The sequence below is a fragment of the Conger conger genome, chromosome 9, assembly GCF_963514075.1.
Source record: "Conger conger chromosome 9, fConCon1.1, whole genome shotgun sequence".
In the NCBI taxonomy this organism is placed as follows: Eukaryota; Metazoa; Chordata; class Actinopteri; order Anguilliformes; family Congridae; genus Conger; species Conger conger.
This window is the reverse complement of record NC_083768.1, coordinates 56978224-56990794: the sequence shown is the minus strand read 5'-3', so window position 1 is coordinate 56990794 and position 12571 is coordinate 56978224. Positions and strand designations below refer to the sequence as shown.

At 49.1% G+C, this 12571-nt stretch overlaps 1 protein-coding gene across 1 annotated transcript; it reads left to right on the top strand.

Annotated features, from left to right (window-relative positions):
• The first annotated feature begins 2008 nt into the window (after nucleotides 1-2008).
• Nucleotides 2009-11457, top strand: rfx5 (regulatory factor X, 5). Its single transcript, XM_061256047.1, has 9 exons — nucleotides 2009-2112; nucleotides 2793-2826; nucleotides 6028-6110; nucleotides 6772-6894; nucleotides 8080-8196; nucleotides 8693-8771; nucleotides 9501-9699; nucleotides 10104-10203; nucleotides 10428-11457. The coding sequence occupies exons 1-9, from the start codon at nucleotides 2024-2026 to the stop codon at nucleotides 11455-11457; spliced, it is 1854 nt and encodes a 617-aa protein (XP_061112031.1). The 5' UTR covers nucleotides 2009-2023.
• Nucleotides 11458-12571: the final 1114 nt, after the last annotated feature.

Genomic DNA, 12571 nt, shown 5'->3' with positions numbered 1-12571 from the left:
GCCAATCAGAATTGACATTTACTCTGTAGTCAGGCAGATATGACATAGTTGTCCAATCATAAAAAAAAATCTGAAGGGGATTTTTGCCGTATCTTTGACTCAGGTACTTTCTTTTTCTTTTATAAAATAATTACCGCAGCGACATTGTTGAAAATTGCCATGCGTATATTACATTTTAATCGTTTTGTTGTGTGTATTAAGAAAAGTTAATGTTCTTCAGAATTCAATTATATAATGTCCGTAGCTAATTCGCCGTAAGATTAAACATTAAGCTACAGTATGCTAGCGACATGTGTTAATCAGCAAGGTACTGCTACAAGTAATGTTATACTGCCAAAATCTCACAATACTGCGACAAAATGTATCTTACTAGCTGCTTCATATGAAACGTGCATTTATTAATTTTGCGAGTTAGCCTAGTTGCTAACTGGTCAACAACAGTCGGTGTCTGGCACCCGCAAGTGCGCTGTCGAAAGCCCAGGGAAGCGGGAAGTATGTAAATTGTAAGCGCATGACTATAGCATGCTGTACGCCAATAAGAACACGAAAAAAGTTAAGCACGTACAAACGAACATTGCCACGATTAAGAACATATCTGGCGTGTAATGTCAAGCGTCAAAGTAGACGTGTGGATTTGCAGTGCTTGGTTTAAACGCGGACATGCTTACTACTAGCTCGACAGCTGCAGTCTCGTAGTTACCGTAGTAGCTGCGTCAGATTAAGCACTGACGTTACCAATATAGTATTCGCGTGTGTGGCTCGCAACTCCTGTTTACAACCATCGCCTAGCAATTCAGCGCCGACACCCCGACCTGAAAAATAACTTTAGCGTGGAGAATCTGTGCTGTTATCGCCGGTCTGTTCCGAAGCAGACATTGCGTGTCTGTTTCTTTCTCTTTTTTTCCCCAGTCGTTCAGACAGTGCAAGTCCCGTGTCGTAGTGGGAGTGTCCGCAGTCGCGTTTCATTGAAGAATAAGTAAACGTTGGGGAATTTGCGTCCACAGTGCGATGTAGTAACACCACCATACTGACCTTGATAGCACGTTAACAGGAAAGAGCGTTCGTCCCGTTGGTAAAATAAAGACACATGCAAGGCAGAATAGCCTACTTTAAATAATCATAAATAGCTGCGACAGCCAGCAGGGAGGCATGATGGTAGCTGAGAGTGAAGGCTTTCGATTTTGACAGTTAAATCAGCATAGTTTTTTTTTTAAAGTCCCTTTTCACCAAACCTGAAGCAATGAGACCCATCAGAAATGAGTGACAGAGAAGTCACTGAGTTTATATCACTCATAGAAAATCGGTATTTACCCTGGAGGCTTTCGGATTGAATACCAGACATTGTGCTTGTATAATATTTAAATAAATATTAATAGAAGTAATACTGCTAATACTACTTTTGCTATTAGTAATAAAAGTGACATTAACATTCATCTCTGTATTACACAGTGCAGGATGGTAGTTGGAAACTGGATTTGTACGCCCAGGTTTGCAGGTTTGATTCTCAGTTGGGACACAGTCATTGTGTCCTGAAGCAATGTGCTGAACCTGAACTCTTTCAGTAAAATGTCTGGCTGGATACAATTATTTCCTGGCATTCTCCACTGTTCTCCAGGGCTGAATTGATAGGCGTTTCAAACTTTAGATGCACTACATATATAAACTGAGTTGGACAATAAGAACAGATGGAATAAATTGCCAAAAATTTGACATTGAAAAAACATTTTAATTATAATCTCTTGTCCCCTTAGAAAACTTTAGATTACTATTAATTGTGTGTATGTTTAAAGTTTTGACACGGATCTTGATCTCAATGAGACTACCTGTAAAAATAAAAGATACATAAAATAGTGAATAAATAGGCCATGAAGATCCAAGAATCATAAAATGAGACAAGAAAGGAAAAAGTTGTATTATGTATTTTATTCATGTTTTTGTGCTCCCAGCCTTAGATCTCCCCAGTGGTGGTACCCGGATGCGGGTTTCCACGGCAACGATGGCAGAAGACGGCCCTCAGGCAGCGATGCCCAGCCAGGACGACCCCAGGCTGGACCCCGGGGAAGCGGGGTCGGAGCCCAACATGCTGCTGCGGAAGCTGAGGAGTAACATCTCGTGAGACCCCATGCCCTCCTGTCACTCTTAATGCATGTCTTATAAGACCCCATCCTCTACCGTCACTCTTAATGCATGTCTTATAAGACCCCATCCCCTCCTGTCACTCTTAATGCATGTCTTATAAGACCCCATCCTCTCCCGATACCCTTAACGCATGTACATTCTAATGCTGACGTCACAATTACGACTGGTGATTGAATGCAGTGGAGTTCTGGAACACTAAAACATTCCAACAGACGGTTAAAACTATGATTGACACCCCAAATGCCATGGAATGAAAGATGTGCAATATAACAACGATTCTGGATGACCGTCAGAGACGGCGCTCTAGCGCTTCAGTGACAGGGAACACAGACCATCAGGGGGAATGAAAGAGAATGAGAGTTACGCGAGGAATGAAATAGAACCTGCATTTCAGTCGGAACAGCTGAATTCCACAAATTCCACAGATTAGCAGCAGCTGATCCATTGAGTTCTGTGGTCTGATGGTCTGAATGGTTTAGATTCCTTCGAGTTTGACTGTAATTTCCCATTCATATTTTAGATCTGCATACATTTAGCATTCATGGTTTTGACTGAGGAACAGGCTTCTACCTTTGTTGTGTCTGCATGAGCCCTCCATTGATTCCTGATCTCATAATCTCTCTCTTATTTATCTATTTATTTATTTTTTGCAGTAAGAACATTCAGAGCAAAGTGGATTTCATCCTGGTGAGTTTACATTTGGGAAAAATATTATTTGTTTTGGCACAGATTCCGAATGAGAAGGAGGTGGCTATAGAAATGAACACACACGGTGTGCTCCAGAATTATTGCCACCCCTGATAAATATGCACAAAAAGCTAAGAAATAATAATTGTTGACATAAACTTTATTTTCGAACAAGTGTGAAGTAGTATGCTTTATTATTAATTAAATGGAATCAACAATAGGCTTACATTTTTCCAAAAAAAAAATGGTTTTCCCCAAAACACACCTGGCAAAGAGGACAACCATGAGTCTTTTCCGATAATTTGTGATGCGGTTAGAGAACACATTTGGAGGGATTTTTGACCATTCCTTCATTCCTTTGGTAAAGATATCGACAGACATTCAAATTCCACATCAGTTTTCCCAGAACAGCACCCAGATGTCCACACCTGTCCCCAAATGTCTCTGAATACAAAACAGTTGCATATCTTTTTGCCCAGAAAATCTTATTTTTGTATTAAAACAGAGTTTTATAAAGTATGCCCAAAGTGTCCAAAAAGCTTTCCAAAAAGGACCACTCATCCTAATGCTTTCTAACCAACCTGCTTCATATTTAAAATGGAACTTTATTTCAAAATTAGGTTAACCAGAGACCTGATAGCCCCGTTAACCTGTACAATTAACGTTATCATATTTGCATATCAATAGCGGATTGGCTGAACTGCAGAATTATGCATTTCCCCCCCCAACAATAGATAAAGAGCTATACAAAACACAATACTTTTTTTTTTCCTATGGAACATCACCATGGCAACGTATATTTTATTTGTTGCCTTACCGTCGCAGAATTGCTCAGTGATCCGTGTGAACGCAGTGTTACGTACGGATTCAGTGTTGATTCGGATTAATGAGACGTCCTGGTGGCTGGTTTTCCTGGTTTCTCCCCCCTTCGCCGACTACACGCTCCCGGTCGAGCTGGGGGGGGGGGTTTGTTTAATACATTGTAATTTGTTGGCAGCTGACTTTGTGTCTCCGTACGCTTTTCTCTTACTCTGCTAATTTTCGGTCGTAGCCTAATAGCAGCATTAACAGCGAGACTGAAGTAAACGTGTCCAAGGCGCAACTATGAATTTAATTGGAACGGTGGGAGAGTTCGTGGAAGAAGACGGTGACTGGTTGGAGTATAGTGAAAGGTTGGGATATTTTTTCTCGGCTAATGACATCACTGATGAGGCTAAGAAGCGCTCCATTCTCCTAAGTGTTTGTGGAGCGAAAACATACAAATTGTTGAGGAACTTGGCGTTACCACAGTGCCCGGGAAAAATGGCTTACGATGATTTAGTTGCCCTCGTTCATAATCACCTCAACCCGAAACCGTCCGTGATTATGCAGCGATTTAAATTTCACAGCCATGTTCGCAAAACGGGGGACTCCGTCGCGAAGCTTGTTGCAGAACTGCGCCAACTGTCCGAGCACTGCGAGTTCGGCTCTGTGCTGGAGGATATGCTACGGGACAGATTAGTCTGCGGAGTTAGCGACGATGCCATTCAGTGCAGATTACTGAGAGAGCCGAGCCTAACACTCAGAACAGCGCTGGAAATAGCGCAAGAGATGGAGTCCGCTGCGAACAACGCGGCGGACATTCACAAAGCGAATGTCAGTGTGAAGAGTGAAGAACATCACGTAAGTAAAGGCAGAATGGGGGGGGGGGGGAGTGTTGCTAGGTGGTTGCTATGGAGTTGCTGAGGTGTTGCTAGGCAGTTGAGAGGGTGTTGCAAATGTGTTGCTAGGCAGTTGAGAGGGTGTTGCTAGGTGATTGCTTAGGTGTTGCTAGGTGGTTGCTATGGTGTTGTGAGGTGGTTGCTATGGGGTTGCTAAGCTGTTGCTTGGTGGTTGCTGAGGTGTTGCTTGGCAGTTGAGAGGGCGTTGCTAGGTGGTTGCTTAGGTGTTGCTAGGTGGTTGCTATGGTGTTGCGAGGTGGTCGCTATGGGGTTGCTAAGCTGTTCCTAGGTGGTTGCTAAGGTGTTGCTAGGCAGTTGAGAGGGTGTTGCTAGGTGGTTGCTATGGTGTTGCGAGGTGGTTGCTATGGGGTTGCTAGGTCGTTGCTAGGCAGTCAAGAGGGTGTTGCTTGGTGGTTGCAAATGTGTTGCTAGGCAGTTGAGAGGGTGTTGCTAGGTGGTTGCTATGGTGTTGCGAGGTGGTTGCTATGGGGTTGCTAAGCTGTTGCTAGGTGGTTGCTAAGGTGTTGCTAGGCAGTTGAGAGGGTGTTGCTAGGTGGTTGCTATGGTGTTGCGAGGTGGTCGCTATGGTGTTGTGAGGTGGTTGCTATGGGGTTGCTAGGTGGTTGCTAAGGTGTTGCTAGGCAGTCGAGAGGGTGTTGCAAATGTGTTGCTAGGCAGTTGAGAGGGTGTTGCTAGGTGGTTGCTATGGTGTTGCGAGGTGGTTGCTATGGGGTTGCTAGGTCGTTGCTAAGGTGTTGCTAGGCAGTCGAGAGGGTGTTGCTTGGTGGTTGCAAATGTGTTGCTAGGCAGTTGAGAGGGTGTTGCTAGGTGGTTGCTATGGGGTTGCTAAGCTGTTGCTAGGTGGTTGCTAAGGTGTTGCTAGGTGGTTGCTATGGTGTTGCGAGGTGGTCGCTATGGTGTTGTGAGGTGGTTGCTATGGGGTTGCTAAGCTGTTGCTAGGTGGTTGCTAAGGTGTTGCTAGGCAGTTGAGAGGGTGTTGCTAGGTGGTTGCTAAGGTGTTGCTAAGCTGTTGCTAGGTGGTTGCTAAAGTGTTGCTAGGCAGTCGAGAGGGTGTTGCTAGGTGGTTGCTAAGGTGTTGCTAGGTGGTTGAGAGAGTGTTGCTCGGTGGTTGCTAGGCTGTTGCTTGGTGGTTGCTTAGGTGTTGCTTGATGGTTGCTAATGTTTTGCTTAGGGATGTGACAAATCATCAGTTTTTGTAAACAGTTACCATCGGATTTTGAAAATGGTTAACCGTGTCGCCATACTGTCGTACCTCATTTCTGAAAAAAACTGGAGTAGCCTACTGACAAAAATATAATTGCATTGTCAAACTTTATTTTGGGCCAAATTTAAAATAGTTTAATTTAATTAAATGTGCATCTGAATCCAAAACGATGACATATTTGACCCAGGTCTGGGGCTGATCCATGTTAACAAGGGAGCACTCTGTGTGCAGTATGCCTGTCCTTACGCTGTCTCCTCTGTGCCCCTGTCTCTGCAGCAGGAGGTTCAGCGTTTCTCTGACAGCGACAAGCTGTACCTGTACCTGCAGCTGCCCTCAGGACCGGGCCTGGCGGAGAAGAGGTGGGCAGCAGGCTCAGCTAGCAGTGCGCGTGCTGCTGTGAACGAGGGACTCCGGGCCGATCTGACCGAACCACGACCTCTAGTGGTGGCGCGCGGTCACTGCGCCTCTGTAGACGTGGACGCGAGAGGGGAATTGAGACATTTCATGTCGTTTAATTTGTGCTCAGTGTCATTCTCAGAAAGGCACGTAGACATTCGCTCAGGAGTGTCCTGGCTCCGCCCAATTTTTGGAAGTAACGCTTTCACCCCGTCTTGTTTGCTCCTCGTGTTTGTTTGAAGCATTATTCGGATTGGTCCCGTGTTTTTTTTCTTCTTCTTGTGAATTGATTAACCAGAGTGTGGGGGATACCCCCCCCCCATGGGGAAACATTACTATCTCTATGAAATGGAGGCCAAAGTGCGTCCCAATAGTCCAAAAAATATCCTTAACTCGTCTCCTCCACTCTGGAAGTATTGGGGGGGGGGGGCGGGAGACGAGTGGAGGAAAGGAGCCATTTTTTGAGTATTGGGACGCACTTGAAAAGGTTGGGTGTGTGTTGTTTGGGACTACGGCAAACAGCTGATCGGGGAACAGCAGCAGATGTGCAGATGCAGTGCAGGCAGGCGGCCTGGGCTCTGCGGCTGATCTGGGATCTGTGCTTTCTCTCGTCCTGGCGTACAGCGGCAGTGACTCCGGCTCCCTCAACACGTCTGACCAGCTGCAGGCGTGTAACTGGATCCGGGGCCACCTGGAGGAGCACGCCGACACCTGTCTGCCCAAACAGGACGTGTACGAGGCCTACAGGTGAGTGAGAAGCACCTGTCTGCCCAAACAGGACGTGTACGAGGCCTACAGGTGAGTGAGAAACACACACACACACACACACACACCTGTCTGCCCAAACAGAACGTGTACGAGGCCTACAGGTGAGTGAGAAGCACACACACACACACACACCTGTCTGCCCAAACAGGACGTGTACGAGGCCTACAGGTGAGTGAGAAGCACACACACACACACACACACCCAAACAGGACGTGTACGAGGCCTACAGGTGAGTGAGAAACACACACACACACACACACACACACACACCTGTCTGCCTAAACAAGACGTGTACGAGGCCTACAGGTGAGTGAGAAACACACACACACACACACACACACACACGTCTGCCCAACAGGACGTGTACGAGGCCTACAGGTGAGTGAGAAACACACACACACACACACACACCTGTCTGCCCAAACAGGACATGTACGAGGCCTACAGGTGAGTGAGAAACACACACACACACACCTGTCTGCCTAAACAGGACGTGTACGAGGCCTACAGGTGAGTGAGAAGCACACACACACACACACACCTGTCTGCCTAAACAGGACGTGTACGAGGCCTACAGGTGAGTGAGAAACACACACACACACACACACACACACACTTGTCTGCCCAAACAGGACGTGTACGAGGCCTACAGGTGAGTGAGAAACACACACACACACACACACCTGTCTGCCCAAACCGGACGTGTACGAGGCTTACAGGTGAGTGAGAAACACACACACACACACACACACCTGTCTGCCCAAACAGGATGTGTACGAGGCCTACAGGTGAGTGAGAAGCACCTGTCTGCCCAAACAGGATGTGTACGAGGCCTACAGGTGAGTGGGAAACACACACACACACACACACACCTGTCTGCCCAAACAGGATGTGTACGAGGCCTACAGGTGAGTGAGAAACACACACACACACACAGACACACACCTGTATGGCCCAAACGGGTAAACCTAGTGCTGTGCATCAGAGCTTCCAGCACTGGGGTTGTGTCATGGAAGTTTGACGGGATCTTCATCAAACTTGTGGAAACCGGTTCCCCCTTTGAGGAATATATCCTGGGGTTGCCTCTGTATATAGAATTTCTGGGTGACATTGTAAATGAACACTTGGGTTTCTTGGGTCATCTCTCCCCCCCACCCCCCCCAGGAGACACTGCGACAGCCTCCAGTACCACTTCCTCAGCGCCGCCAACTTCGGGAAGACCATCCGCGACATCTTCCCCAAGATCAAGGCCCGACGGCTGGGCGGGCGTGGCCAGTCCAAATATCCTTCCCCCCTCGCCCTCCCCCTCCCCCTCGCCCTGTGCTGTTTCCACGAGCCGTGCCCCTCGGACACGGTCTCCACTTCTGTTACTGCTCGACACAACCCCCAAAAGTCGCAGAAGAGTCTTAAGTCAGTCTTTGTTTTCAGTAGAAATTATTTGCTTGTTAAGTTACTGTGTGAGACTGACTAGTGAAGTTTGTCTCACCTCATTGGCAATATTTTTGTATTTATTTAGTTAGTATATATATTAATATATTTAGAAGTATAAAGTCAAAAATTTAAGTCAATATACTTGCTGGTGGGCGATTCCTCTGGTGTTGCTGCAATTCCTCTCTTGGCCGTTAGAAGTTACCGAGCGTACCTTTAAGGTAAGAAGGCCAGCGGTGGGCATTTAAGTCCAGAAACCGATGAGGCCCGTGCTGCCCAGCTCTGGTGCGGTGCGTTTACCTCTCGGCCAATCAGCAGAGCCGTGGCTCCTTGACTCCGCGGCCCTCACGTACTGCTACAGCGGAATTCGCCGGAAGAGCGTGCTGAACACGCCCCTGCTGCCCAGCCTGGACCTGAAGAACGACCCGGTGAGGCTCCGCCTTCCCATTGGTGCTCGCGCCATTCATCCATCGCACTGATTGGCTGTTGGAAAAGAAAGGAGGCGTGGCTGGCTGGCGCTCCACGCCAGCTTCTTAATTCCTACTTAATTACTCGCGCGTCTAGAGAAGCACTGTCCTGTCCAGCCGAACTCCTCCCCCAGGTTTTCATCCACATGCTTTTATCCAGAGTGATTTGCAAAAAGGGGGGAAGCACACTGTTGTAATGAAAATGGTTTCATCAGGTCAAAGCCACTCAAAAAGAGAAGTAACAGTTTCGAAAGACAAAGAGCTGAGCCAATGCTTGCATGTCATTGTTGCATATGAAGACAGAGGCAGAGACATTATTGTATTTACTTTAAAAAAGTAACATAACTGTGAGCAATATTTTTTACTTTTTGCATATAAAACTTGATCAAGGCTGTCTGAGATCAGAAGCAAGGAGCCAACCACGGTCTGCAGAAGAACTGTGGCAAGTTCTCCAACATGCTCGGAATAACCTCCCTGCTGATTGGCTTATAGAACTGCAGGACAGCGTTGGCTGTCTCAGCGAAATGATGCAGTTTTGACGCCGAAGGGTGGTCACAAAAAATATCGATTTGATTCCGTTTTTAACTCTTCTGCCAACTTACTAAAATGTCATGTAAAAGGTAGAGTACATTTATTTAGGACCTTTCTTTGCACTATTTTTGAAGGAATCTCATGTGTACTACTCCCCAGGCGGAGCTGACGGAGCTGGTGCAGACGTACCGGCAGGAGGTGACGGAGGCGGCGTGCCAGCTGATCTGTGATTGGGCGCAGAAGATCCTGAAGCGCTCCTTCGACACGGTGGTGGAGATCGCCCGCTTCCTGGTGCAGGAGCACATCGTCAACCCCCGCTGCAGCCAGGCAGAGCTGCTGACCTCCGCCGAGCTGGCAGGTCTGTCCGCACGTCCCCCAAAACCCCCAAAAAACCCAAACCCCCAAAACCAGCAGCTAAGGCAGGCCCTGAGGTCGGCAGTCTGTGGGGTCCGGTGTGGCTCTCCGTTCTTGTGAATTCCTGTGAATTCCCTGAAAATGACCCACTGCAATAAGTATTTTAGTCTCATATTTAGACATAAAACCCTATTTCTATTACCTTTTGGTTTTTGTAGCTGAAATGAAATAATTGCAAAAAAAGGGTTTTAGTCTTATAATGAGACTCAGTTATTGTTTTCTCAAGTGGAAAATATTATCCTATTAACCTACCCGATTGGCAAATCTTGAACTGTCTTGCCTGAAACTCTTATTAACCCCCTGAGAGCCCCCGCCCTCCTTAACTTGCCCCCCCTCCCCCTCCACCAGGTGGCTCCCCGAAGCCCCATAAGGAGAAGAGGAACGTGGCCCCCTCAAAAGGGGGCGGAGCAGATGGGGAAGGGGGCGGGCCTGAGGTAAGAGATAAAGGGTCACATTCCAAGCAGAAAAATGCACCGTGGTCATAGTCACAGTGGGAAAGTCCAGGGGTCAGAAAGTAACAAGCTGATTTCACATGGAACTGTGCTAATTAGCAATTCCAGATGATTGGAGCAAAATACTAGGGAAATATCTTTTACTTTCTGGACCTGGATCTTCCTCTGCTGTCGGAAGAGATAATTAACTCCTCGTCTGTGTGTTTCTCCAGAAGGACAGAGAGAGAGGCGACCAGGTGTCGTCGGGGAAACCGGCTCACGGGGAGAAGCCGGGGAACGGGTCGGAGGGAGGGCGGGGCAAGGCCGGGGTCGGGGGTCGCGACCTCCAGGTGGAGGCGGTGATGAAGCGCTACCCCCAGCTGCTGCCGCGGGGGCCGGTCCCGGAGAAGGCCCCGCCCCCGGGCCCCGCCCGCTCCTCGCCCCCGCCCCTCGCGCCCAAGGACGCGCTGAAGGTCACCCTGCCCATCGCCATGGCGACGCTGCCCCAGCAACCGGGCGCCGCCGCCGCCGTCTTCAACATGATCCTGCCCTCGGGCCTGAGCCTGGCCTACCCCGAGGGAGAGACGGCCCTGCCCGTCGCCGTGACGACCGCGCCAACCGCGCCAACCGCGCCTGGCCCCGCCCCCGCCGCGTCGCAGAAGCCCCGCCCCCCAGCAGCTGCCCGGCGAGCTCCTGACCCGCCCCCGATAGAGGAGGCGGGAGCGACGCCCCCGAAGAAGAAGAGGGGCCGGCCCAGGAAGCCACGCCCCGAGGAGGCCCCTCCCCCTGCCGGCCACGCCTCGGGCGGGGTGATTCAGAAGGCCCCCTCCTCGCCCTCCTCTTCCTCCCTGACCCAGCAGCCCCCGCTGCAGCTCGTGATCCAGGACCAGAAGAGGCCCCGCCTCCTGAGCACAGGCCCCGCCTCCTCCCTGCAGGCTCCGCCCCTCCCGGCCCCGGGGGGAGGGGCCTCAGCCGCGACGGACAGCGGCCCCCGGGGCCAGCAGAGGGGAGTGCTGGTGCAGTGTTACCGTGGCGACCCCCGCCCCCACCCGGAGAGCCCGCGCCCGGTCCTGGTCCTCCAGTCCCCCAAACCCAAACCGGGGGTGGGGGGGGCCACGGTGGAGGTGATCCGACGCGCCCCCATGGTGAAGAGGGAGGGGCCGGCCGACCCACCTCCCCTCTCCACCCTGCTGGAGGAGAAGGAGGAGGAGGAGGAGGTGATCATTCTCACCCCTGTGGACCAGATCACCACCCCCGGTAGCGTCCCCTGACCCCACCCCTCTGGTCTCCGTGGTGATCAGGAGGCATTGGTTCGGTCTCTCTGCTTCCGGGACCCCGGCGTTTTTCCAATCGCTTTTTTTTTTTTGTACCTCCATGCTTCCTTAACTCGCCTCCTTCCTTTGCCTCCTCAGCTCCACTCGATGGAGGAGGCAAGGAAAGGACGTGAGGACGGAGGAGTGGTGGAAACATCGATGAGGCAGATTGAACGTTCTTGCTCTTCGAGGTGTCATTTTAAAGCCACATCAGCTACGGACCGATGGGGATAGGAGGATCCGTAGGTCGAGCTTCTGTTTCGCATCCTTTGGGACCTTGATTGATTTCTGGGTCAGTCTAGGAATGAGGAGCCAAGGACGGATAAAAGAAGCGTTGGAATGATCCTCCGTTAACACATTCATCCCTCCAATCTTTCGCTCTCCTTTCAACTGTGTCATTGGTGGAAATCTGAGATTGGCGCCGGCAACAGCCAACTGGATCGATGAAGCCAAGTCACTTGTAAACTTGATGGGGGAGATCCCTCCCGTTATCACAGAAGAAGAGCTCCAGTCCTCCACAGGCACTGCATGCTTTCCATGAGTGGGTGCAAACTAGCTTCACTTCTGAGTCTTTAATCTTTACGTCCTTGTGACGGCATGGACTATACGGGTATAGACTTCATTTGTGTTTTATTTTTCAACTCAGAAGCAGGCTGGCTCATTGTAGCCTTACTAAATTGTAGTTCTACACTACACAGGTGTAATGAGCCAGCCTGGTTCAGCTCAACAGTGGGAAAGGGCTATAATAGGTTGTGGTTGGTTTTCAGTGTGTTCGTGATTGATCGAGTCTACCATCCCTTTTCCTGTGTTCATGAGAAAACAGTACATGATACCTGTCTATTCATGGTGAAAATATGTTCTCCAGAATATGGCTGCAATATTTGCTGTACCTGACATTGTGTCTGGAATAATTTCCTGGATATATCACTAATTTCCACTTCAATATGCAATATTATGCATCCTGTATGTTGTAAAACATTTCACAATTCATCTCATTTTATGCAATATATTTGCCTAAAATTACATGTCTGACTGTGATCTACATGTAGTTATAGACATGACTTTTTTTTTT

Bases quoted from the DNA above. Each gene is read 5' to 3' on its own strand.
- rfx5 (XM_061256047.1), top strand. From the start codon at position 2,024: ATGCCCAGCCAGGACGACCCCAGGCTGGACCCCGGGGAAGCGGGGTCG. The intron at 6,111-6,771 runs GTGGGCAGCAGG...CCTGGCGTACAG, and splicing joins CCGGGCCTGGCGGAGAAGAG to CGGCAGTGACTCCGGCTCCC. The intron at 10,204-10,427 runs GTCACATTCCAA...CCAGAAGGACAG, and splicing joins CCTGAGGTAAGAGATAAAGG to AGAGAGAGGCGACCAGGTGT.